The 27,463-nt window shown below is 38.8% G+C and overlaps 1 protein-coding gene across 4 annotated transcripts in view; it reads left to right on the top strand.

Moving 5' to 3' along the window:
- Positions 1–27,463, top strand: part of CEP112 (centrosomal protein 112) — a 475,433-nt gene that overhangs the window by 218,768 nt on the left and 229,202 nt on the right. For all 4 annotated transcript variants that reach the window (XR_004302419.1, XM_032429545.1, XM_032429547.1 and 1 more), the window contains exon 20: positions 3,820–4,002. Coding sequence is in view for 3 of the 4 variants with exons in the window: in XM_032429545.1 (XP_032285436.1) it covers positions 3,820–4,002 (183 nt within the window). In the remaining variant the exon portion in view is untranslated. The remainder of the gene's footprint in view (positions 1–3,819; positions 4,003–27,463) is intronic.

Consider the following 27,463-nt stretch of genomic DNA (forward strand, 5'->3'; position numbering starts at 1 on the left):
AAGTTTCCACCCCCCCGCTCCCCCCGCTCCTCCTTTCTGCCCCTCCCCCCCCCTCCCTCCCCCCCTGAGCGGGGGGGGGGGGGGGGGGGGGGGGCTCTTTTTCTCCTTCCTATAGTTTTAATCTATTCTTCTGTCAAGGCTTGTAGAATATAGATTTTGTAATTTGGTTCTATTTAAGGTTATTTTAGTTAGTATTTTTGTACCCGAAGTCCTTTTTAAAAATGTGTTGGATGCATTCTATCACTTGCATAATTTATGTTTCTGGTTTTGGAATTTCTGATATTGAGGTGTGTTATTGGGATGTACTGGTCTTCTATGGGTTGTGTACTGAGAAGTAATGACTTGTTCCACCCCCTTTGGCTTTTTCTTTATGAGATTATTAAAAGGTGTTTGGGCCACATTTGTGAGCACTTATTTCACTCTAAAACAGTTACCAGGACTTAAAAATATATATTCCAGGATGCCCAGAGACTGGGCTATCTAGTGGTTCCATCTTGGTCTTTCTCAGAGCCTGGAATGTACTTCTGCTCTTGGACACTTACATGAAGCCTCAGTTAGAATGAAGACATCATCATCAGGTTGCAAAATGATTTAGTCTGTGATGGAAGGCTGCACTTTCAGGGACTTCAGAACTTCAAAATTTCACTCTTGAACTTCATGTTTAGTGTGTGTTGTGGGGGGTAGCATAGTGGATGGAGCACCATCTCCTATTTTGACCTACAAAAATGACAATTTCAACCTAATAGTTTCTAGGCAATAAAGCCATTTTCTCACCCAAACCCCAGCCATCAAGCCATCAAGCTCAGCATCTCAGGAGACTACAAGATGCTACCAGATACTTACACTTGAGGGCTATTCACTTCACTCCCCCAGAAGACATGCCAATCTGCTTTAATATATGTTGAGTGGACATACATAGCCAGTATAGTTACCTGGCGCACAGCCCATTGCTTTTGGATTAGGGAACTTAAAGCTTTCCCTCCTGTATTACAGGGAGCTCTTTAGCTGGCCTTTACTTAAGCAGGTTCCTTGGTGATTGTGCATCCTATTCACCCCTGTAGGATATATCACCTTAACATAGAGACCTCATTGACCACTGAACATTCATCTTTGAGTATGCTGTATACTTTTACATCCTCCACATTTTCCATGATTTACAACTTCCTGATCACCATTAACTCCACTAGACGTTATTGTCGGTCAACCTAAAGTATGTAGTAGTCCAAGATAAAGAAGATACCCTACTTCATGTTTACCATTGAGATATGCCTACAAGTAAAGGACTGAACTGGAAAAGCCAAAAAACTCTTTTAACATTTACTTATATGGAGGGGGCTAGGGACCAGTACAGTCTTGAATTTAAACACAGATCCATTTTGGTGATGGCCTTTGTGGTTATGAATCTCATCATTAAGATGCATTAGGGTTTTTCTTCTGGACTCTACTGTTTATTAGGAGAAGACATGTCTGCCAGATGATGCTAACAGCAAGGAGTCCCAGGCAAAGACCAGAAAGGGCTCATAACATCGAGAAGTTGGCCAAGTAGTGTTGGTTTGAGCAGATAAACCTGAGCTTATTTCACTTTAAAAGGTTCCGGCAACCCTGAGATTTATTCATTCATTAACTAGCGTCACTGAACAATGGGCCCTGAGAAAATGACAAACTACTAATAATTTATGAACATCTATCTTTATGCTCAAAATTCCACTATCTCTATTTCATTTGTTCCTAATTTTTAAAAATGAATAAACTGAAATCTGAGCATGGGCAGGGTCATTGATCAGTCCACCAGAGCTCTTCAAATAACTCAGAGAAAGTTACTCTGCAAGTACATTATTTAGAGCCTAGAATGAGGCAGCACCATTACTAATGATCTCATAGTGACTTCTGGTCATATGTTTTTTCTTGGGGGAAGAATTCTGTAATCCTTCTGCCTTAATTACAGGTCAACTGGTTATTTTTCCCTAGAGCATGTAGAATATTTTGTTTTAAATCACACCCATTCTCTCAATTTTTCTGAGGCTTTTGAGAATCAGATCTCAGTAGTACTCTCTACCTCCATCTATTTCTTTTCAGTGTTAACATACTTAAATGATTTTAACTAAAACTTATAAATTTATTATAATAATGCTTGGTAGTGTAACACTGAATAGAAATAATAATGTGTCCAAGAACTAAAAATATTCTAACTCAATAATTCATAAACTCAGATGTCTGAAATAATGCAGTAATATCAATACAATTTTAAATTCTCTCTTTTGTTGGGATTAACATTGTAGTTGTGTGAATCAGAGTAAAACATGCACATTAATTTTAAATAAAGAAAACTTTACTACTTGGTATATAAGGAGAAGATGTGTATATTATTTTTTCTATATATTGCCAGCAGTAGAATAATAGGGAAGAAAGATCCCTAAATTTGAAATAGACACAAATTCACTAGAATGTGTCTTTGTTCTCAGATGCAAAATAAATGTTTCTATATTACTTTATACATTATTTTGTTCTGGTAAGTGTATATAATGAAAAGTGGGTATCCTTTCCTTTCTTCTCCATAGTATAATACATTTGTAAGTGGTCAGACATTTCCTGTTCATTTTCCACTCTAAGAAAAATCACAGTAAGGAAAAATGTTGAAACCTGTGTTTATAAGCCCATTCAATTTGTGTTTTTGCAATTAAAGGATGAGAATTTCAAATCTCAAAAGAAAATAACTTCTGAAATCTAGTGTAGCATGCACGTATGGAGAAATGAATGCTATCGCTTTAAGATAAGGTAGTCTGGTGATTCATTGCACGAAACAAGAAACAAGATCGATTTGGAGCAGGCTCCTACTGTTAGCTTTTTTGAAGATGGATTCTCACGCCGAAAATAACACAACATATTCTAGATAGCAGCAGTTTTTTCCCCTGAAATCCACCAAAACTGAAGAAAAATCCAAGTGACTGTTCTTAGCAGCTGTGTGGCCTGGAGTTCACGGGGGAAGCTGGCTTCCTGCAGTCCCCTATTCATCACCTGCTTCAAAGACAGCCTGGCTGGCTATAGTTTGCAGGCCAGGTAGGGTGCCATTGTGCACAGTCTGGGAGGATTAGTATCAAAGCAGCGGCAACCAGGCCCTTGGTCTCGGGCTGCCATTCAGTCTAGCAGGGAGAGGCTAAGACTGGCCAAGGTCACAGTCTCCAGTGTGGAGTGGACTGGGAAAGGATCCCAAGAATAGAATGCTCTTTATGAAATCATGGCGCAAGCTTGCAGCACAGCAGGTGCCCTTCTGGAGCACATAACATCTGTTTATGTTGGTATACCGTAGCTGACAACGAGATAATAGAGCTTTGAAATTTATCATTTTATTTTTTAAAAAGACAACTGTATATACAATAATCCAGATGCATATTTAGCTTCGAGCTTTTATTTGAAAATCATAAAGAAAACTGACCGATTTAATTGCTGCTTTTACGTGTATATATTGAAGCAAACAGCAAAGCGTACTGCCTATTAACCATTTATAACCATTGCTGATCAGTAATACCCGAATTCTTGGGTAGGAAATACCTAGCGTTCGACATAATTTTTTTCAATGTTCAGGCATTTATGTCAACAGATTGCAGAACGATTTCCTGAATATGCCCAACTGTCTTGAATATTAGGAGGTTTGGATAAAACCCCCCCCCCCCAGATGAGAGTATTTCAAGGGTGAGGTAATAATGACGCAAAAATAAAATTTTCAACTTGGACAAATTAGAGAAAAATTAAGCTGTCCATGAGTTGTCATGACGACAAGGATGTTCTGTTGATGAACTGTCCTCCTCATTGTCCAATCAGATAGTAGAGCTGAAGCTGGAGCATGAACAGGAGAAGACGCACCTATCACAGCAGCATAGCGCAGAGAAGGATAGCCTAGTCCGAGACCATGAACGGGAAATTGAAAACCTGGAAAAACAGCTTCGCGCTGCCAATATGGAGCACGAAAATCAAATCCAAGAGTTCAAGAAACGAGATTCACAGGTAATTATCAATAATATTTGATAAAACGGGTATCTATTTTTAAAAAGTCATCAGCGTTTAGTGTTTTCTTATTATTCTTGTTGGTGCACGCTGTTTGATCATTTGCAATACTGACATATAAATGTGATTTTTTTGTTTTCTTCTCCCCCCCCCCCCATTTTGAGGATGAATAAGGCTTTAACTACAGAAACCACAGGTAGCCAGATTAAAAATCCCATGGCGCGCTATAACTTGGCCCCTTTTTTATAATCTTGTCTCAGTTCCTTTCATGATGGATTTTTTTAAGGTATCTGCCCCTTACCCCTCCCCTCAGCCTCAGCAAATCCCTATGAAATATATCAGCCTCACTCCTTGCTTTTTGTTTTAATCTCTGTAGGTAATCAAGCAGCTCTTTTAATATTTGCTTTTCCTTCCTGGTGTTGCTTTTTTTTTTTTTTTCATTAGACTCTATATTTGATTAGATCACTCAGATGGTAATTGATAAAAATGACTCCAGAGAAGGGCTATTTCCCATCAGGTCTGTGGCTTATTCCTACATGCGCATGCACATGCCTCCTAGCCTCCATCTCTGTAGTCCCTGTTGGAAGCCATTTGGCAGAATAACCCCCAGCTGTGGTAGCATTTGACTCTTCAAACTTATGGATGAAATGTGCACTGTCAGCATGGAAAATTATCTTTATAAATTTCAGATGAAAAAAAAATCTTATTGGGTGTGTGCATCTTTGTGGTACAATAAGTTCTTTAGGGTATATATAATCAAAGGCCTTTAGTGTATCCTCTTGAGATTGCTGTGAAATTTTATTAAAGAAAAATTGAGGAGCAATTGATAACAAAAAAAGATAATTTTCTTTTCTAATAAAACCATGTCATATACGAGGTCTAAATACCTCTTTTTCCGTTGAAATCCTAACCATATTATTCATACCACCCATAAGCTTCTTCCTAGTTATCCTGTCTCCCCAAATAATACAATTTTTAAACAATGAAATAAGCCTTCTATTTGTGATGACATGTGTTTAAACGATTTTATGATCATCTAAGCAATAAAAATACTACTGATTAAATAAGATGTTTATTTCTTGGGTGGAGGGCGGGAGGCGGTAAGGCAAAGAATAGGAGTTATTGGTTATTTTTCATTTGACCTTGAGTTGTCTTTTACCTTCGGAGAATGACCGGGGCACTATAAGTATACTCAGCAGAGGTTTTTTTGTCAATAATATACATTTATAGGAAAACTCTTTTCAATTTGTTTTTTGGGGGTTTGCTAACTAAAAAGGTAGTCATTGTAGTAACCATGGTACCAGCAGAGTCAGGTGGTTCCTGCTCAATGTGTATTATATTTTGCCACCAACCTCATTAGAGCCTTTATAAAATATATGCTGATCTTCTGATTGTTAGCCGTATAATTTACTAAGAATATTTTCAAACTTACGTTCTCCTTCAAAGATGATGCTTAGCCTCACCATTGTCTTCTATGATAAAGTATTTGGGTTCCGAGTCTGTGTAGGGTGTGTTTGCAGAGTAAAATTGAATACTTGATACAATAAAATACACTAATTTATATAACTTCCTACTATTTTGGTGCTGTTGTGGAAAGCCGACAGTAGTGGAGGCCAAATTTAGAGGAAATCTTTGTGATTTTACGTACATCGTATCTGCCATATATAGGGTGCGGTTCATGCAATAACAAAAGGGAAATTTTAGAATTATTACATATAATTAAGCCTCAGGGAGAGTACAATAAGGTTCTTAATTGAATTTCTTCTAACTGAAATAATCATTATGAGGACCATATGACCTCTTCAAATGCTGTAGCATAGGATTGTGTTTCTCCTATTTTGTGTCTTTCTTGGAACAATTGGAATTGCTGTCATGCGAATGCTAGTAAAGCAATGGAAACTAAGGCTAAATGCATTCTTGATCTGAATGAAAATGATTTTCTGTGTAAGCTAAACTTGGTTGTTTTTAGAGAATGTATTTTTTTAAAAATTTTGCCAATAAGTTATATTTTTAAAAACCTTATCATATATACCAAAATGCTAATAATTTGTATTTATTTTGGTTATTCATTGAGGATATTAATTCAGTTTCCTTCAGGTAAGATCTAAATTTTCCAAATATATCTTTTCATGATTATGATTTAAATAATGTAATGTATAATACCTTTGAAGTCCTGAATTCAATGCATAAATTTCAAAAAAACCAAGTGGACATATATTTTTTTAAAATAGAAGATTTTTTTTTTCATATCGTTGTTTTGTGGCTTGATACATGTGTGATGTATCTTAAATATTGGATTGTATAATTTTTAATTTTAGATCCAGAGAGATTTGATTTTCAGTTCACGTTTGGCTACTCCCATTTAGCAATGGAGGCCATTTTGTAAAAAGGGCTGTTTGAAATACTTAACCAAAAGAGGACCAGTGAAGTACCTATTTTGGATACTATGGCTTTGCTTGTCACTTTTTCTTCCATCAGATTGTTGAATGCAGACAAAATACTAGAAATCTACCTTTGGCTTCTTCCAAGTACATAATGTATTGTATACTGATAAGAAAACCATTATTGTAAAGTATAGTTCCCTACCATCAGGTGAATCATATATCAAAGAGGAACTCCCTTTTGGTGAATATGCTGTATAATTATTACAGGTTAGTTGTTACTCAAGTAATTTCTGTTTTATGGAGAAATCCTAAGATACAGTAATGCAACTAAGGACAATTAACTATTTCTCTCATTTGATTTGGTGCATTTAGCTAATTATTCTATGCATGTATTATATCTTTGTCATAACTTGATTTTCAGTCAAGTAGGATATTTTATGTTGTGATGCTTACATTTGTTAAAATGCACATTAAGTTTTACCACCCTCATACAATATAGTCAGCCTGGTATCTACCTAGGGTCATAATGTTCAAGAGAAAGCACCCAGATCAGTAGATATCAAGACATATTAGAAAGTTACAACCTTATTGTCAAATATTTCTCATTTGCCAGATCCCTCTTGTTGAAATTAATTTGGAGGATGATATGATTGACTTAATCATGTTTTTTAATACAAAGAAAATTTATAGTTTTGTTATGACCATCTTAGGAGAGCTGCTTCTAACATGGTGGTTCTGTGAGTCATTTTCCTTTTGAACTGCAATGTAGTGAAAGAATTTCTACAGTTTATTCCTTTGAATTACAAGAAAAACAGAACTTAGGTTCTTTGACCTCTTAGTTGTTCTTTTAGGACCCTGAACCACTTGGAGATTCTTGATCTTTTATGTTTGTTGCCAGAGTGAATGGTGCATATGCATCTGGTGATCTGCCCCAGAGGTGGGGTCACCATTGTAGGACAGCTGTCTATGTGACCTGTTGAGGTACAGGCACATGGAAGACTCAGGGTAACCACAGCAGCTACTGTGAACCGCCGTCAGTATAGTAGGCAAATGAAAACGGCAGACTTGGAGAAGGTTATCACGAGATCCAAAACTACATCAGACTTAAAATTTGTATATAGGACATTGGATCTTGCCTAACATTGGTGTCTCGATGCCTTTCTTGATTTCCTAAACTGAGAATCATGATGCTCATATGAATGAGTTTTGCATAATTAAATGGACAGATCATCTTGATTTTGCCATATTGATTCACAGTAAGAAGCTGCCCTATTGTTAATTCTAAAATGTAGGATTTTCAGAAATCCTCCTCTTTCTCTCTTCTACTTAAAAAAATTTTCCAGAAAAGATATTTGTGGTAAGACAGTTTTAATTTTTAAAATTATATCTCAATCACATTACTTTATTTTCCATGAATTTGGTAATCTGGGCCCAAAATAAAAATGTCCATTTATAAACTGGGTATGCACCTGCGTGCTGTGGGTTGAATACTGGCTATCATTTTTCAAGGATTACTTATGGATGACTTTAGCAATATGCATGTTCTGAACATTTCTGCTAAACCTATGCATGGTCTTTGGGCTTTTTTAGGGGAACATTTTTTTCACTGAAAACATTGAGTTTAATTTCTTTATGTGCCAACCACTTTCAAAAAGGATTTGAGGCAGCATTTTGTAATAAACACACACTTAAACAGGTGTAATATATAACTGAAAATAGTCATTAAGCAATAAATGATATTAACCCCACCAGAAAATCTATACTTTAAAAAAAATGCTTTAGTTAAGTACAAGTTTTAGCTCTGAGCTCACCTAGAAGCCACAGCAAAGAGGGAAACAGGATAAACTGTGTAATTCTATGAAAGAAATCAGACTAGTTCATTTTTTTTCTAGCTCTCAGTTCTGAGAGAAATTGATGACACAGGACTTAGTACAAAGGACACTGACCAATATAACTGACGATGATCTCTATATGTTAAGACATTTGGAAATAAAATCTGGTGGGACTATCTTAGATTCTTTAAGTACTTTCACAAAATGTAATTAGCCGGTTTTATTTTAATGTGCCCAAATTTCATTTTAATTAATGGAGAATACCATCATTCTCAATACCAAAAAACACACCTGCTTCAGGAGATCCAATTTTGTACATACTATGAATCAAATGAAAGCATATTTTAAGTCATGAGCCTAGCAAATTCTAGTACTTTTATTATGACTGATCCTGAAACCCTTACAAAATATCTTTAGGAAGTACAAATTAGAAGCATGGCTGAATTAGAAATAGTTTTAAGAGTTAATGCCCTACTGTTAATTTCCAAGAACATTACTCTCTTTCTTCTGTCTGATTCTCTTGTCCTCTGAATTTATATTATGGAAAACTGTAAGAAATAAAATCAAGTGGTAATTTGGTCCAGGAGTGTAGGATATTTTTATCCATACTAAAACAGTTCGCTTTCTACCTACATAACCAAACTGGTATTTCATCATCAATATTTATTCATTAGTATCATTTACTTGGTTTTGAGGTAATAAGTATTTTTATTTCTTTGGGTCGAACTGGACTGATCACTTGGAAAAGCCAAACTATGTAAATATTTTTCCCCCAACGTCATGAGGCTGTTGCTGTTAATGTAACCCTTCTTTTTGTTCCCCTCCTGTCCCTAGTGACACACGGAGTCACATCAGAGTGGTTGCCTGGTCTTCCAGCTGTGTACAATCACACTTGGGTACTTACTCCCCAAACTGACTTATTTGTATTAGACGGAAAGAGGAATGGAATTAAGTGTGTTTTAAGTATTAAGTGGGTTTTTGCTGCAATGTACATAATGTTTAATGTCAGACATCAGAGTTGGTGGGAAGATGTTTTTAACAATTTACTTTATTACTCTGAAAAAAAAAAGACTTTTTTGGTGGACTTATGGTAAAACCACACATTTGACTTTTCAATGTATTTTCTTCAGATGAAGTTTTATAGTATTATCTAAGTTCTGCATTTAAGATAGGTCAAAAACTTAGTGCATTCACTTAGAATATAAACAGAGGTTTTCCTAACTAAGCCATTTTTACAAGCCTGTGGAGGAAATACTGTTTTTCTGATACCAAAAGCATAGGTTATATAGAATTTTCCAAATAAGGCCCAAGTTCTTATCATATTTTGACATAGGTGCATCGATGCAAAGATCTTGTTTACTAGTATCCAGTGGTGGTTTGTCTAATAGGATTACATATGAATTTAATAGTATGTTTTATTTATATATTATATATATTTCTGTGTATAAGAATACTGTTTCTTAGGTACTTAGTTAGGAGAAAAGGTAGGAGATGACCTTTCAAGTAACGTTTACATTTTTCATAGATCACTAGCTTTCTTTTTCCATTATAATTCTAAAATTCTGTAGTTATTTTCATCTTATAAGCACAAAAATAGCATATATGCCTATAATTAAACTATTATAAATAATTCAACTTGGTCCTCATTGTGGAGAGAATTATATGAAGTTGAAAAAACAAAAACAGGCTGAGACAAGGAAATGGATTTCTCTAGGAATGATCCATTTGTAGAAGTATTATACAGTGTATCTTTAGTCCTGTGCATATTTTTTAAATGTGGCAGTTACCATGGAAACCACATTCCATGGCTTGTGGTCCACTTCTAGATAAAGAATATTCCTTTTAAAGACAAACCTTTCAAATCATAACATCAAGTATTCCCTTTGAATTAACAACTCCGTGTCAATTGAATGGTTGCTTTAAAAATCTGTCTTTTGTTCTCATTATACTTAATAGATTTTTTAGAAATATTAAAGTTGTTCTTGAAGAAGTAATAATTAAATGCTGGAGATGCATAAAATAGGGGGTGCAATGTGGTGAACTCTTCAGTGGTGAAAGCTGGGGAGCTGGCAAGGGAGCACAAGTCTGTGGGTACAGGCTGTCGCACGGACACGCACCTTGTAGTCATGTCAGGTATCTAAGCATCCAGCAGTAACATCGCCAGATTGAGTCAAGAGATGACCACATCCAATTATTTTCGGTTTACAGGTAAAGAACCTCTGGTTCAAGGACATTATCTTGCCCAAGGTCACAGAACAAGCAAACCAGGGCTTCTTAATCTTAATTCAGTGCTCGTTCTCTATCTCACAGCCTCTTTCAAGAGAGATTTTAGATTTGGGGAGAGACTTGGGCTTGGCAAGAAAGGCGCAGGGTTACATGTGAATCTTTGCCTAGCAGGAGAGAGAGGGAGACACTGGTACTCTTTGTTCCCCACGCTGAGATTCTCATCGCAATTTGCATTTCTTTCAGTGATTCGCCATACTTGACATTGCTGCAAAGTCATAATTGAATCATGCTGCGTGAGTTCCAGTTTTAGTAAGCAGTACCTCCTAGAACAACACTGAATTTTTATGCCTGTTTGTGTTTAACAGCAGCAGGAGTGACAAATATTTATTGTGTGTTTCCCCTGCTCTAGGCTCTCTGCTAGGTCCCTTACATTACATTGCCTTTTTCCACCCTTCCAACACTCGATAAGGATTAAATTTCACATTTGGAAACTCTGTTCTGACCTTCTTACCTGGCTCGTAAAATGAATGTATGTTATTCCATTTTATTGATGAGAAAAGTTTCAGAAAGCATAGGTAAAATGCCCAAGGTTACATAACTAGTCGTTAGTGTAGTTAAGACTCATGGTAATGTCTCCTGCCCCCATATGCCTGCTTATGTATGAGCTCGTTGTCTCTGAATTTCATTTATTCAGCAATAAATTCCATTATATTTTCAATTTTGGATTGTTGATACATTGCTAGATTTAAAATATTGATACCCATAACTCAGACTATGTAAATCCAAATCAAGACTTAGCCAATAGTTTCAAACTTTCTCCAGAGCCACAAGCCATGGTTGTGTCTCTCTTCTGAGGCAAATTAAACTCTGAAGAGATTCAATTCTTAATATTTTATTTGGAATAGAATTCCTTCCCACAAATTTCAGAATTTGTAGAATAGAAAAATGAATATGATTTTGAGATGGGTTTACTTTAGGCTTTTACATTATTGCTGAAATTAAAAGATGTGTCTAGAGTAAGAATCCAGGAAGTTTTTAAGTCAATGGACCTACCCAGTCTCTATAAAAATCGATTTGAGATTTGCATTTGGTACTGGTGAAATATGGTTTGTTGTGAGTGGTTTATTATAGGTGAATATCTGTTATATTCACATATGAATTTGGAATATTATATACGACCTTTCCATTTTATGGAATGAACTTTTAAATCTCAAAGACTTCGATGTTAGTATTTTTCCCCTAAAGGAACCCATATCATGATCCTTACTGCATGACCGCAGCTCGTCAAAACCTTTTAGAAATGAGGTGAAGGCAGTTTAAAAGTAAGTTCAAACTGGGACACTTTCTTGATAGAAATAAAAGGAATAAGTAGAAAATGTGTTGCCTTTAGAATCCTCAAAAACAATTTACATTGATGCAGTTTTTGTTTAGTTCTAGACTTACTGTGGTCAAAATGAGAGCTTTTCAGATGAGTTCTTTTTTTTTTTTTTTTTTACATAAAATACCCCAGAGATGAATTGTTATTCCACATACTGAATGTCATTCCCATTGATATAAGGAAAAATGCCTTCAGTTATTTTTAGCATATTGCTCTTGTCCTTTTCACCTCTGCCTCAATGAAATTACTAAGAATCTTGGCAGAAATTATCTTTGAGGAAATATTGGATGAATAACTCTTCTTTCTTGATGTCTTGGAAAAGTCATTTTTGGATTTCTGACTCAGTTCTCTCAGAGACATCCTTGATGTCTTTATTTAGATATTTGAGGTAATTTTTTGTGACAGGGAGGTCGGAGCCAAAGTGCAAGAAATGATTGGCAAAATGATGATATCATCAAATGTTCAAAGAGTTGGCAAATTGAAGCTTATTAAACTGTCATTTTTGTCTTCCATTCAGGACTAATTGGAATCATGCCTAGTTGCATGATAGGAAAGATATTTAACACCTGAGAATTTCTCATGAGAAAAGTGACAGGAATCAATATCAGGGAGGCCTTAAACTCATGTTTGAGGAGGAAAGCAAAAGAACTACATGAAAATAATAGTCTATTTTCAAGCCACTTTAATTTGTGTACAGAAAATATTTGAAAAATATCATTAATAGGAGAAAATGTTTAGATAACAAAAATTGGCCTAATTGAGACTAAAAGCATTGAAATTGGTGGGTTAATGTGAAACTTGAGGTAATGTTTTTCAGTTGAAACGAATATTAAAGTTCAGTGAAACTTATTTTTCTTCACTTGTTTTATGTTGTTACCTGACAGTTATTTATAATTGTTACCTGACCTCTCAAATATTTTGGGGCATTTGTGTACTGAGACGTTGGAGAAAGATCACAAAAAATCAGGAAGAAACAATACATAATTAAACTTGGAGGGTTTGAAAGTGTGTGTTATTTTTCTGGTTCGTTTTGATTTGTTTTCCTTAGGTATGAGGTCAAGGCCTGAAAGTGTTAGTAATATTTGAAAATGAGTTAATGGCATCCTCCAAGAATGAAGTTTGCTGAAGTATGTGGCCTGGATCTGGGGTCTCTTCCTTTGTTAGTGGGGGCAGTTGCAAGGCAGGATTAATCTTGCAGTATGTGTGTGTGTGTGTGTGTGTGTGCTTCCATGCACATGTGTGTATGTGTGTGTGTGTGCATGTGTGCTCGCGTGCGTGTGTATGTGTGCGTGCTCTTGCACGCACATGTGTGTGCGCGTGCTTGCGTGCACATGTGTGCATGTGTGTGCTCGCGCATGCACGTGTGTGTGCTCGCGCGCACGTGTGCTCGCGCGCATGTGAGCTTGTGCGCACGTGTGTGCTCACGCGCACATGTGTATGTGTGTGCGCATGCATGTGTGCTTGCACGCACATGTGTGTATGTGTGCACGTGTGTGCGTGCTTGCGCGCACATGTATGCGTGCGCGTGTGTCTCCCACTGATATCATCACTCTGTGGGACAGAGGAGCTTTCAGTGAACATGAAACCACCAGTCCAGCCAGGCCTAGCATCTCAAAACAAGGGAATTTTCCAGTGGAAGGACTTGAAAGTTACAGGTCTTTAAAAAGGTTAAAATTAAACTGGTGATTCATTCATCTTAAGTTTACTCCTTAAGTCAGTATTTATTAATGAAACAAACCCCAGATCCCTGCGGTCAAGTGGGACCTTATTTATTTTGTTATTTGCAAAGATGTCATTTAATGTACAAAATGCATGTGTTCACCAAATGTTTCCTGAAAAGCTAATTTTTTTGTAATGTAAATGTTATTCTCACTTGTTGGGCAAGTTTTGTAGTAGCTCCAGATAAAGTGCTGTTGGCATGTGCAGCAAAAGTGGAGTGTGAGGTCTGAAAACTTTTGTTCTTCAGTTATTCAAAAATGATGCCAAACTGTCATTAGACAAAAGCCATGAATTCAAGAGGTACACTGTGTTGCCAGCCCCTATTAAAGTCAATCCTGACTGTGCATATGCTGGTTCAGACTTTGGGAAACATGGACATGCACTCTTGTACTTTACCTCTCTGTGATCATTTCTAGTGACTTGCAGTAAACATCACGATCTGTTACTATAAAGTTGGCGTTTCTTAGAATAAGTCATTCAACTTAGAAACAAGAATAGTGGAATAAATGTCCTCTGAAAATCATAATTATTGTTAACTATTCTGATTGCTTTTCTAAGTCTCATTGTTCCATATGGATATTGACAAAATAGAACTCTGTGACTTTAACACTTTTATAATTGTGACTCTTCGGATAATCTATAAATCAAATTTTTTTCCATATACATTTTCCTATCTGTAAAAATTAGGCAGAATTCTGTATATGGAATTTCCTTATGACAAAGGCTTTATTCCACGTGATTCATTTATCCAGTACAGATTTCTTGAGTGCTATTCTGTACCAGGTCCTGAGGCTAGGCGTTTTAGGAGGTGCTTTTCCCATCCTGGTGCATTTGAATGTTGTCCCAGGCTTGTACAGGGCACTGCCTCACTGGCCCTAAGGGAGTTCCTGCTCTGGGTACAGCAAAGAACAAGAGAGACCAGTCCTCTGCTCTAAAGGAACTCACACTTGAATGGAGGGAGACAGGTGATAACACACACAAAAAAACCCCCGAAGTAATAAGGAGAACATCACATAGCCATAACTGGTAGGTGGAGAATTAACACAGAGCAGTTAAGTCACAGACAAGTGACTGAGCGATTGTGTGAGCTGGCCATCAGAGAAGACCTCTCCAGGGAAGAGCTATCTAAACTAAGAAAGATCTGATGGATGAGAAGCCAGCCAGGCTGAGGGAACAGAGACCCATGCAGACACCCTGGAGGAGAATAAATTTAGTGTGTTCAGGAAATTAAAAATGAGGTCTGATGGCATGAGCTTAGGAGGTGCAGGGAAGGACAGGGCCTTTGAAGAATTGAGATTCCATTTGAGATGTGATTGGAAGACAATTAGAGGATTTTTAGCAGTAACATGACATGATCCTATTCATGTTGTTTGAGGTCCACTGTGGCCATTGTGTACAGTCAGGATGTCTGTATGACATATGTATTTGAGCCAGTAGGACTTTCTGATGGGTTAGGTATGGGGAGTAAGGGAAGGAGGATGCTTTAGGGTTTTGGTCTGAGCTGCTAGATAAGTGGTGGCGTCAAATATGAGCATGATTGGGGGGAATGAAAGCAAAAGCAAGAGTTCTGTTGTTGCCAAGCTGAGTCTGAAGTCTTACCCTCCAAATGGAGATGGGTCAGACGGGGAGTTGGATATGCAGGTCAAGATTCCAGATAAAGGAATGTGGACATCATTGGCCAGTAGATAATTAAATCATGGACCTGGAAGCAATCACCAATTTCTTATCAAATATGAAGACAGAAATGCTGGTTCCTGGCCAGTCTGCACCACTTACTGGCCCTTTAAACCTGAGTGACCCACTTCGTATCTCTGATCATCATTTTCACATCTGGAATATTCATTCATTCGTTTAACATCCTCTGTTGAGCTTCTACTGTGTGCCAGGCACTACACTAGACCTTGGAATATTAAGAAAGGAACAATCCCTGCCCTCTAGCTTATAGTCTCTGGGGAAACAGGCATTGCATATCTGTTATAAAAGGAGGGTAATATGGTTCATACCAACAGATAGGAGCAAAGAATGCCTTCTTTTAACAGAGATAAAGGATGCGTCTTATCACACATCAAAGGCTGCATGGAATAGGGGACATAGTAACACCCCTGGTCAGAAGGACATGCTGCTCTGGCCCACGAGTCCCCATCAAGGCATTCCTTTGCCGATGACACCGCCTGACATTTCCTTCACCATTCAGTGAGGTGGAGGGAGATTAATATCCTCCTGGCCCCTTTCTACTGTTTGGAAACTTTGCCTTCACGCCTGCCTCGTCCACCAGATGTGTGAGTAACTGGTAACGATATCAGCATGGAAATGGACAGTTTTATTCTGTGGCCTCCTCTAGCTGGCCCAGCCTTTAAGCCTCCCAAAGTTACAGTTATATATTATATATATATATATGTAGAAGAAAATGATAATGGTACTTTGATCCCAAGTGAAGATGTGTCAGTCATGTGATGTGGGGGCATAGCATCTGGGGAGGTGATCAGAAAGGTTGCATTAAAGTAGATATCATATGCATTGCATTTCAAAAACGAGTAGAAATTTGCCATGCAAATTAGATTAGGAAAAGCATTTTAAATAGGATTAGCATGATCAATACCTGGAGAAGGCTTTTTACCATGTTGAGGAGTCAGAACTGGATCCCCTTGAACGCTGTCTCCAGTTTGGGGTTTATACTCTCTGTTTATGCTGCCACTTCTGTGTCTTCCAGCTGTCTACCTCCTTGTCCTACTTGTAACATGTATTACCCTTTCTGGTAATTATTTAGAACAGTGTGCTCCCAAGTAGGGTTTATTAGGATATGGGAAGAAAAAAGATAGAACTTCTATTTACATGTACTTGTATCTCATCTTTTAAAAATACCCATTTTGTGCGAATTTTTGTAATGTACATAATGTATTAGTACAGTGATGTTACAGATTTATATGTATATTTATATATACGCACTGGGTTCTGTGCCCCAATTTTTTATGATAGAGTCGTCCAATAAAAAAGTTTAGAGATTATAACCATCAACAATCAGAAATCACTGAAGAATTTGAAGCAGAGGATTAGGAAGAGGAAGGCAGTGAGATTGGAGGCTGGGTGACTAGTTAGGACTTATTCCAGAGAGAGATGATGAAGGACTTAGCTAAGGCATTGGCAATGGGGCAAGTTGATGTGGCAGTGAGGGAGAGAGAGGAGACCCAGAGATATGGCTTGCTGTGCCATGGTACATTTAGGTGTAGATGTCATGGAGGTAAGTGGCAATACAGGACTAGAGTTTAAAAGAGAGCTCTCCTTTGGGAATAGAGATTTGGGAGTCACCAGGATGGATGGTAATGGATACCAACGGTGAAGATGAGATCTCCTAAGGAGGCAGAGTAGAATGAGGATGGATGACATTCATTGCCTAAGGGAAGATGGAGGCAATGGAGCAGGACAAGAAGACCAAGTAAGTGGGTCAAAGATGATAGAGGCAGTGGTATTTCAGGAGCCAGGAAAAATCACAATACCTAACTCCTGGATTGTTTGTGAGAATTTGAAATGGGCAAGTATTTTTGAATAACAGTTTATTTATTATAAATAAATAAATATCAGCTTATTTATTTCAATCTGTGAACTGCGGCCACATAACACAAACAGACTAGCGCACCAAATGGACAGCAGTCTCTGAAGTCAGACTCTGCAATCCTGCAGCTGGGACATCGGCTTGGAGAACAGGGAGCCCATTTCAGAGACCTAGGAGAATGAAGCATCTTGGGGGGGATAGTGGCAGAGTCAGGCATGGTTTGCAGGCAACCCTAAACCAGGCTGTCATAGCGATGGGGGGGGGGTGTCAGCTCTGCGCCCAGCTCTGCACCCGTGTTCCCTCTGCTGCTCCTGGGAGCAGCGAGGTTTCAGGTCCACAGAGAGCCTTTCCAGGTTGGGTACAGAGAAAGTTTCCACAGCTCACCTACGGAAGGAAGCAGGGATCACCCAGTGAAGCACAAATGATCAAGTTTTGCCTGGGCCTATGTAAGAGCCAAGAGTTAGAGGATCTGAGATGGGAAGGAGAACATATCTAGCGTCAGCTGACCGGAGATAAGGAGATCACAGGGTTCTCTGAAGCTCTCCCCAAATCCCCAGATTCTCAGACCGAGTCACTTGCCTGTGGAAAATCTCCCGCCCAAAATAGTCTACCACTGTGCCTGGGATCTCCCAGTTCCATTGCTTGAAACATCTCTGAATAGAGTCTGGGTTGGTGAACATGCCCTCTCTTGCTCGCGCTTTGCTTTGTTGAATACATTTGCCTTGAGTAGGTAGCCCACGCATGCATTTAAAATTTCAAAATGGATAAATCCATACAGTAAAATGAATTCTTGAATAGGTAATTCAGGAGCACTTTATTTTTTTCTTTTTTTAAATTTTATTTTATTATGTTATGTTAGTCACCGTACAATACATCATTAGTTTTTGATGTAGTGATCCACGATTCATTGTTTTTGTATAACACCCAGTGCTCCATGCAGTATGTGCCCTCCTTAATTCCCATCACCAGACTAACCCATCCCCCCAAGCTTCTCCCCCCTAAAACCCTCAGTTTGTTTCTCAGAGTCCATAGTCTCTCATGGTTCCTTTCCCCCTCCAATATCCCCCCCTTCATTTTTCCCTTCCTTCTCCTAATGTCCTCCATGCTATTCCTTATGTTCCACAAATAAGTGAAACCATATGATAATTAACTTTCTCTGATTTGACTTAGCATAATCTCCTCCAGTCCCATCCATGTTGATGTAAAAGTTGGGTATTCATCCTTTCTGATGGCTGAGTAATATTCCATTATATGTATGGACCACATCTTCTTTATCCATTCATCTGTTGAAGGGCGTCTCGGCTCTTTCCACAGTTTGGCTATTGCGGACATTGCTGCTATGAACACTGGGGTGCATATGGCCCTTCTTTTCACTACATCTGTGTCTTTGGGGTAAATACCCAGGAGTGCAATTGCTGGATCGTATGGAAATACATCTTCTAGGATTTCTTCATTTGTCTCTATTCATTCCTCTGTTATTGAATGTCTTTGTGTACCAGTCACTGTGCTCAGAGAAGGTATACAAAAACAAGACAAAACCCTTCCCTGGAGGAGCTCACAATCTGGCCAGGCAGTTTAGCAAGTACACATCTCATTCCAAATGAGATAATTGCTGTTATCTGGTTATCTGCCCTGCATCCCGGGTCAGGGAAGTCCTGACAGAATGGAAGTTCGGAATGACATTGAGGTGGAGAGGAAAAGAACAGTCATAACCACCATATTGTGAAATTGTTTCTCATTAAATTACTCTCATCAAGCTGAAATCCATTACAGCGAAGAAATGGGAGTTTTGATGGATGAAAGAGTGTGAAAGGAGAAAGAAGATGCATAGGGGGGTTGGAGTCAGAAGACTGGGCCATCTGGAGGTGGGGGAGGGGAGAAAAAGTAGACAAGGAGATAGGAAGTAGACAAGGAGATAGGAAGATGCTAAGGCAGGCTTCACTGGCTTTGAAGTTGTGGCTGGGGTTAGTAGTGCCCAAACTATAGCCACCTTGAGACACAAAAGAGGAAACAGCCTCTCCTTTAAGGAAAAAAGCCCCAGGATGCTCCAGTCCTCATAGAAAGCCTGGGGCCAAGTGAGAGGATACAGGTCAGCTCCTCTAGAATAAGGCTACAGGCCTGTGGCCTGATCCTGTTTGAGCACATTATTCCCTCTCCTGCACCACATTCCCGGCCCGGTACCCCCATCAGCTGAGCTGCCCCCGTGGGGTGTGCTTGCAGGACTAGGCTAAAGCTTAGCTGTCACAAGCAAACAGGTGTATGCTCAAGGGTTTGACCGGTCATGGTCAGGTCAGATTCCAACATAAGGAAGAGGCAGTACCCACGAGCTACTGGAACTGGAACAGTGGGGAGTTTCAGCATCCACTTGCAAAAGAATGGCCATTTTCATTAAAATATGATTCTGTTGTACATAGACACATAAACATTTTTAATAAGAAGTGGCCTAGTTTTTATTGTTCTGTGTATTGTTTATTTTGAGAAGGGGAATCGAGCATCATGTTATGCACCAGACACTTTCACGTGCTTTCTGGAAGGATGTAGGTATTAACCTCAGTTTTTCCAGAAGGGAAGGCAGACCCAAGCTGTGCAGCTCTGAAGTGCCAGGGCTAGGACTTGAACCCAAATCTGCCTGGCTTCAAAGCCCCGGAACTTCCTCTCCCCTGCACCTCCGTCATGATGGAAATTGAAGGCATACCCATTGGTGGGAAAGCCTTTTCTTGCTACTCACTAGCGACTTGTGGTTAACATTCATGACTATTGGGAGGGCAGTTTCACAGAACAAATCGAATTGGCGTGTCAGGACTATTTAGAAGAGCAAATAGTTCAGGGAGACTCCGGGTCCCTCCCCCACATCTTGGCAGAGCGCCCCCCAGCATTTTACACGGGGTGTTGCGGCTCCTTGTGTTTGAGTAGTCGTTAATGCCACACCAGAGTGATGGCTGCAAGTCTTCCCCCTGCGTAGCTCTTTCCCTTCTGAAGCCTTGTAGCAGCCCATGGTTGTTCAGATTGAGCTCAGCAATGTTTTCAAACGTTAATTTGGTTTGACATGACTTGGTGCACAAATTAATTGTGTGCACAAATTAATTCAGGCACATCCTGCTCCCCGTACATGAAAAGAATGAAATTGTAGTGAATCACATTGTCCCAACCACATGTGAATTGTAATGTTACCAGCAATCAGACTACTAAAGAACAAAAGCTGGCAACATATAGTAACTCTGAATTCGGCCAGTCCCACAACATTAGCATAAACATGCGAGGCAATCCGAACAGTTTTGGACTTCCTAGGAAAGTGTCCCCATTCTTATCTACTTCTAAAAGAATGTGGAATAAACTATTCATTTAACCAAGTCTAAAAATATGTCTGCTATGCAGTTATAATCATGTGTCATTAATCAGAAAACACTGCAGAAACTCTGACAAATTAAAAACACAAGGATGTGTCTGCAAGGGTTTGCAGCCATTAAAAAGCTGCTTCACCTCTCAGGCGAGCTCTTTTATGGCAACTTCTTGCTCAGTGTACTGACATCTTCAAAGGCTCTGACATCTGTCGGCCTTTGAACTACCATTAAAAAATATTATCCCATTTCCATTCTTTTATGCCCATTTTTTTAATTATAGCCCTTCTTTCAAGTTGGGAACATGGTTGGTTTAAACGATGCTGTCCTTTCGTTTTCAGCCACCCAGCTGCGGTTTGAATAAATTGATGTAGAATCAAAGGCGGGACTTTAAAGGAAAAAGGTTTGATGGACTTGGACTCCGAACCAGATGAGGTTTTATGATGAAAAGGGGTTTAATCCCAGCCCAGGCAATGCTTCTATCAGTTGAGCAGTACAAAGCAATTCATATATATAGGTTCACGCGGAATGATCTATTTTTTTTAACAGCACAGATCTCTTCAGGACTTGCAAATGTGGCATTAGCTAATATTCAGAGAGCTGATTTCCTTTCATCCACCAGAAGCTTATGATTATAGTACAGTTCTCGAATTGGAAATGAGAGCTGCAACACAGATTTAAAGCTGCTGTCTGATTTGTATTCAATATACATGTCACTGCGGGACAGGCTAGTCTGGGCCAACCTGGTTCAATACAAGGAAAAACAGTTTCATCATCGGAGATTCTTTAGTCAAAAATATCACCAGCTAATTAAAACAGCAGTCTCATGACTATTAGCGAGGTGTTTGGTTGATTGGTATCTCTTTAAATTTGACAGGAAGGATTAGGAGACGCATCCTCTCTTTTATTACATATTCTTCTTACAGCGTTAATGTGTTCAAGTGCATTGCAGGGTAATGAAGTGTAATCAGTTAACTCAAACCACTTAAAAAAAAAGAAAACAACATGATTTGAAAACAATTGCTTCTTTTGCATTGAAATATTTCCCCTCATTTGATTCTTGATCTGGAAAAAAATCATTAATGAAAGCAGACTTCAACATTGTCTTTGCTCAGTATACTATTGAATGGTAAATACTATCTTCAGCCAAATAGTGAAGTAACTAGGTAAGTAGTTTAGGATAATTACAAACCTAGATAGATCTAAGTTCCCTTTAGAGTAAAAAGTGATTATTTTTAAATTTTCTCATAGTAATTTAGGATAAATAGTCCTTTCCATCCATTAGAAAATTTTCTTAAGATAATGTGCACCTGCTTTACGTTAGAAGTTTGCTGTCTACTTCTCAGAATGAAAATCCTTCTTCCATTTACTTGGACAGTTTGGTACTATTTAATTGTACAGATTTGGTCATTCTGCACTACTTATTTTCATCCTCTTCAAATAGAATTTCTATTTAAACTACAAATTCATATCCAAACTATAGTTTGAAGAAATTCTGACTATATTCAGTTTCAAATTAGCAAACCAGATGTCAGTAAGAGGAGCGATAATTTAATTCTTCTTTTACTCCATTCCGTGGTCTACCTCATTCTAGAATGTTTCTCTCTCTCTCCTCCTTGGAAGGAAACTTTTTTTTTTTTTAAATAAGATTTACCAGGAAATACATTTTGCTAGTCCTTACATATTTTTTTGTAGATTCACGAGAGTTTATTGAGTTACTTGGCAGAAGTTGGATTTCTCTCAGTTATAATCATCATGGTTTTTCACTCTGTGGGATCTCGTTTAGCTCCCCCTTTTTATGATACTGTGACTGGCCAGTCTTTCACTGCCTTTAACCATGTAGTTAGGGTTTTATCACTGAATACACCCCTTTTCCTCTATCCTACTGATTTCTGTCTATCTTCTCACTGAGTCCTTGTTTTCCTCCTGCTTCTCCCACTTCTCCGTTTTAGTTCAGTTTCTTTTTTCTCTACTATCTCCTCTACCTCTCCACTTAATCTTGGAGTCTGGCTCCTTCTCTTTTTTTCTCTTCATTCTTCTGTTAAGTGATCATCTACATTTCAGTGGCCTTAAATAACTCTGTGCTAATAACCTCAAAGTTCTTATCTCTCATCGGAGAGCAGGACTCAAATATCCAGCTGCCCCTTGGCATCTTCTCCCAGCTAGCTCACAAACACCTCGAATTTCACACGTCTAGAACTGAAACTTCCACACCCATCTTCTCTGTGTCTGTAAATGGTATTACTTTACGGTCCATGCTCAAGCCAGAACCTAGATGCCATTCTTGAATGGCTTCCCTTTCCCTTAATTCGTCAGTAAATACTGTAGATTCAGCCCCCAAATAGATTTCTAGTCCATTCACTTCCTTCTCTTGCACCTACTGCCCCGGTGCAGCTGACCAGCGTCTTTAACCCAGACCTCGACAGCAGGCTTCTGATAGTCCTGCTTTCTTTCTTGTTCTTCTCAAAAGCCATAGTGATCAAAATGTCTATTGGGTTAGAAAACTCCCCTGCTTAAAATCCTTCAACAGTTGGTACTGAGAATAAAATCCAAACTTCTTAGCATGGCCCTCAACACCCTGCATGACCTGGTCCTCCTATTGTTACCTCCCCAACATCTTCTCCAGCTGTTTTCCCCTTGCCGCCCATACTTGAGCTATAGTGGCCTCTATTTAGTTGCTAAAATATACCACACTCCTTCCAACTTTGGCACATGATGTTCATTGGAACTGGAAGGCATTTGCTCTAACTCTTTGTGTGACTGGCACCTTCTCATTCTGTAAGTCTTGACCTGATCGTTAACTCCTCCAATAGGATCTCTCTAATGACTCTGAGAAGGACATGCCCTGCTATCCTCTATCAGAGCACCTTGCTTGTGAACTTCACAGAACTTTGTGATTCTTGATCTGGAAAAAAATCATTAATGAAATGATTTTTATTTCATTAAAAATCACTAATGAAATGATTCTATTTATCTTACATATTTATTAATTTTTGTCTATTCCATCAAATAGACTGAAAAAGGGGACCCTGTCCCTTTTCCTCACTTCTGTATACCTGCGCCTAAAAGATTCCTGGTATAGACTCTGGCCTTGGCGAACATTTGTGAACGTCTGTATTGACAAGGGCAGACTCACTGATCAGCAGGAGCCCCAGGACAGCCACGCGAGGCTCTCCTCTGTGAGGGCAGTAGTGGCTTCAGGGTTGGGTTAGGTCACAGGGGAAGAGGCTGATGGTTTCCATGCTCTCACAGAAGACCCCAGTTCATGTTAGTTGTTTTTTTGTTGGTTTTTGTTTCTAGTTTTGTTAGTTTTTTTTGTTTGTTTTTTTGTTTGTGTGTGTTTGGATGGTGTTGTCAGTGTACTTACCGTTCCAACCTCTTGAGTTCCCACAGAACTTCTAAAATGCAATGACAAGAAATATATATAGAATTCACCCATAATTACTGTTATGTCATTATTAATTGCATGTTTTTGTCTTCCAGAGGAGGGACTATAGTTTCTCTGTCTTTGCATCTTTAAGAACCTACCAGAGGGCCTGACCCAAAGGCTGATGCTTCATCAGCGAATGAAATGAACACAAATCAATAAGTTTAACCATTTTGCAGGGATTGGTCTAGGTCTGGGCTTTGCTTGTACCCATAGCCTACCTTTTAACCTTCTGATTTCTAAAATATGTGGAGGATGCTTGTTAAATCTCCAAATAATAATCACTTCAGAGAACTGGTTACTATTTTGGTAATATGATTAAAATTATACCATATTCATCCAACATGTGCTGAAGTCCTCCTTAGTCTCAGGCACATTGTTAGCTGCTGAAGATGCAAAAATGAGTAAGACACACTTACTCAAAAGGAGTAAAAGAGAAACATAGATATGAAATAATGGGCGAAGCACAGAGCTGGAGACGTAACGAAGCCTTATGAGCCATGAAGGAGACCTAAACCCCTCTGGGAGGTGGCTCCATCTCTTAGCAGTGTATATGCTCCTTGGACCCTGCTCTTGTGGAATTTTCTTTCAACTGAAAAGAGTGTCCTTTTCCTCCTTTATTATTTCTTTAATGTTTTTTCCATAAATATAAAATTATTTTATCTCCATGTCACTTCTGCCGGCAGAGGCTGCCGGGTCCATAAGAAGCAGGAACATAATCAACAGAAGTCCTTTTTTAGTTCTTTGCTGAAAGCCACCATGATCACGTAACGAGTAAATTACACTACTGAGTCTGTGGTGTTAGAACAGTATTCCTACACAATTTAGTGTTCCTCTCCGTAATTTACATGAAAATCTTCAAAAGGGGGTTCAATATAGAGAACGTCTTTAATTTTGTTGTCCTCTGTTAGTGATTATTGAGATCGATATGATTTTACCTTAGAGATTTTCTAGGTGCTTCTCTGGTACAGAAAATGAATTCAGTGTGTAGAGATCCTCCTTTCATACCATTGAAGTGTTGCCACTCTGAGGACAAATGTGGTGACTATGTCATGATGTACTGTGGTACCATGGGGCCATCATTCATTCTTTTATCCATGTCCAGTGGGTATGATGCTATAATTAAGGATAGTTAGTTGGCAAAGGGCACTGAGTCTGAGATCATCTTCAGGAACTTCTTTAGCTCTTTTCCAGGCAATAAATTAACTTTTGAGGGCTAAAATAATAAGATAGTTGTTTGAAGCTGTTTCTGATGGCCAAGGGGGAAAACACACACACATGCACGTGTGCATACATGTGCACACACACACACAGCCTATTTTCAGCTTTGCCTCTGAAGTTAATGTATGAAGTTGTCTGCGACTGTTCTTATAAAAATGACACAAAGGGGGACAATACATCAGTTATAATAAAGTAACACTGTTCTGCCCTATAGAGGGCCTTTGACTTGTTATTCCTAGTTTTTGTTTTCAGCATAATTATAAACTTTCTCATCTGGGATTAAGAGTGAGGAATTAAGTGGCGCCTGGGTGGCTCAGTCGGTTAAGCGTCTACCTTCGGCTCAGGTCATGATCCTGGGGTCCTGGGACTGAGTGCCACGTCGGGCTCCCTGCTCAGCGGGGAGCCTGCTTCTCTCTCTGGCTGCAGCTCCCCGTTTGTGTGCTCTCTCTCTCTCTGACTGATAATAAATAAATAAATAAATAAATAAATAAATAAATAAATAAAATCTTTTAAAAAAAGAGTGAAGTATTAATAAACACTGTTCCTTTATTAGGCAGAGACTCTGAGGTGGAACAGTCTGGAGATTTTATCAGTTGAATGAGAAAAAAGCTAAGACAACTGGTGTTGAGCACTGGCCACATGCCTCAGACCATGGTCAGAGGTACGAGACAGTCCTGTCCTTGGCCATTTTTCACTCCTCAAAACCACAAGGTGGTTAATTGCCTCTATCGGGCCTGCTCTAACTCTAACTCAAAGATCTCAGAGAGCCTTTGTGACTGTTATTTCCTCAGATTTTTCTTCATTATGTCTTTCACTCAGTGTTTTTTGCAGATTTCCTTCCCTTTATGCTCAAGAATCATATTTTTAAACCCTAAGAGATCTTTTTGTACTTTTGCTATTTATTTTTCAGAGCATCTTGTTTTCATTTGATAGATGTAATAAATTTTCCTCTTTCCACATTTATGAATTAGAATGTTTTTTAGTTCCATTCCCTGAATTATCTCTTTCCTCCAGGGTTGGTTTCTTCTATTTATCTCTCATTTTGTCTTTCATATTTATTTCTCTCAGTTTTCTTCTATGCATGGTGATTCTTACTTTCTGTTGAGATTCACAGAAGATGAATGTTTAGTAGTTTCCTATTGCTATTGTAACTGGTTACCACAAACTTTGTGGATTAAAAACAACAGAAATTTATTATCATACAGTTCTGAAGATGAGAAATCTGAAGTTAGTTCTACAAAACTAAGATCAGGTTGTTGGCAGGGATGGATCTTTCTGGAGTTTCCAGGGAAGAATATGCTTCCTTGTCTTCCCTGGCTTCTAGAGGCCACCTACATTCCTGGTTCGTGACCCACGTGGCCTTTCCTCTTGCTGCTTCCATTGTCCGGTGGCCTTCTTCCTCCCTCTTAAAAGGACCAAATCAGGCCACATGCATACTCCAGGATAATCTTCCGTCTCAGGACCCTTAATCTCATCTGCAAAATTTCTTTGCCATGTCAGGTATGTTACTGACAGCTTCTGAGGATTAGGATGTGGACATCTTTGGGTAAAGGAGAGGGGACTTGTGTAAATGGGATTTTCTTCCCCATCCCACATCCTAGTGTGTCTCTCCCTAAGTAGGAAATCAGAGTGAGTCCTGGGAAAGGATGTGACATGTGGACTGAAAGATATGTTAGAATCCAGGCTCCTTAAATGTTGGAACAAAGTGGGCTGTATTCAGGGCTTGCAGAATCCACACTTGAAGCCTTTGCTTTCCCTGGGTAGTTCCTTCTCTTTTGTAGAGAAGAGCTTCTGTTTTTCACCTGGATTGCCCACAGTCTGCAGGGCAGGGACCTACTTCCCTAGTGCACAGACCTTCAGGGGCTTGTTTTTATTTTGATCTCTCGCTGGTGTCTTTACTATCTCTGTAGTCCGTGAGCCCAGAGCCTGTCAAGAGGGTTGTGAGAGCTGGGCTCCCCGATCCTCTGCTGACTCCCTCCCGGCTCAGCTTTCACAGACTTGTTTCATCTCTCAGCATCTGAGTAGAGCCTTATCTACTTTCTATCCTCCAGAAAGTTACTGAAAGCTCTTCTCACTTGGTGACTATCCCCCCAAAATGCCTATTCCCATTGTCTTTGTTTCTATGGCTGGCTTCGTTTTGCATATTTATAGTTTTATTTTATGCCAATTCACTTCTTGGGAGTTCACTAAATTGGTTAAAGGTCACCCAAAAGCAGAATTCCTAATACATCATAGTATTCACTTAAAGATGTAAAAATATTTGTGCATATAATGACTAAAATACTGCTGCTTTCAAGGAATGAAGATCAGCTAAAACTCTTGCTGGTTTATATCTCCTATCACATCAAATAATATGATGCACATTAATTTTTAAACTAATGGCCAT

This window comes from Phoca vitulina, unplaced genomic scaffold (genome assembly GCF_004348235.1).
Source record: "Phoca vitulina isolate PV1807 unplaced genomic scaffold, GSC_HSeal_1.0 scaffold41, whole genome shotgun sequence".
Lineage (NCBI taxonomy): Eukaryota > Metazoa > Chordata > Mammalia > Carnivora > Phocidae > Phoca > Phoca vitulina.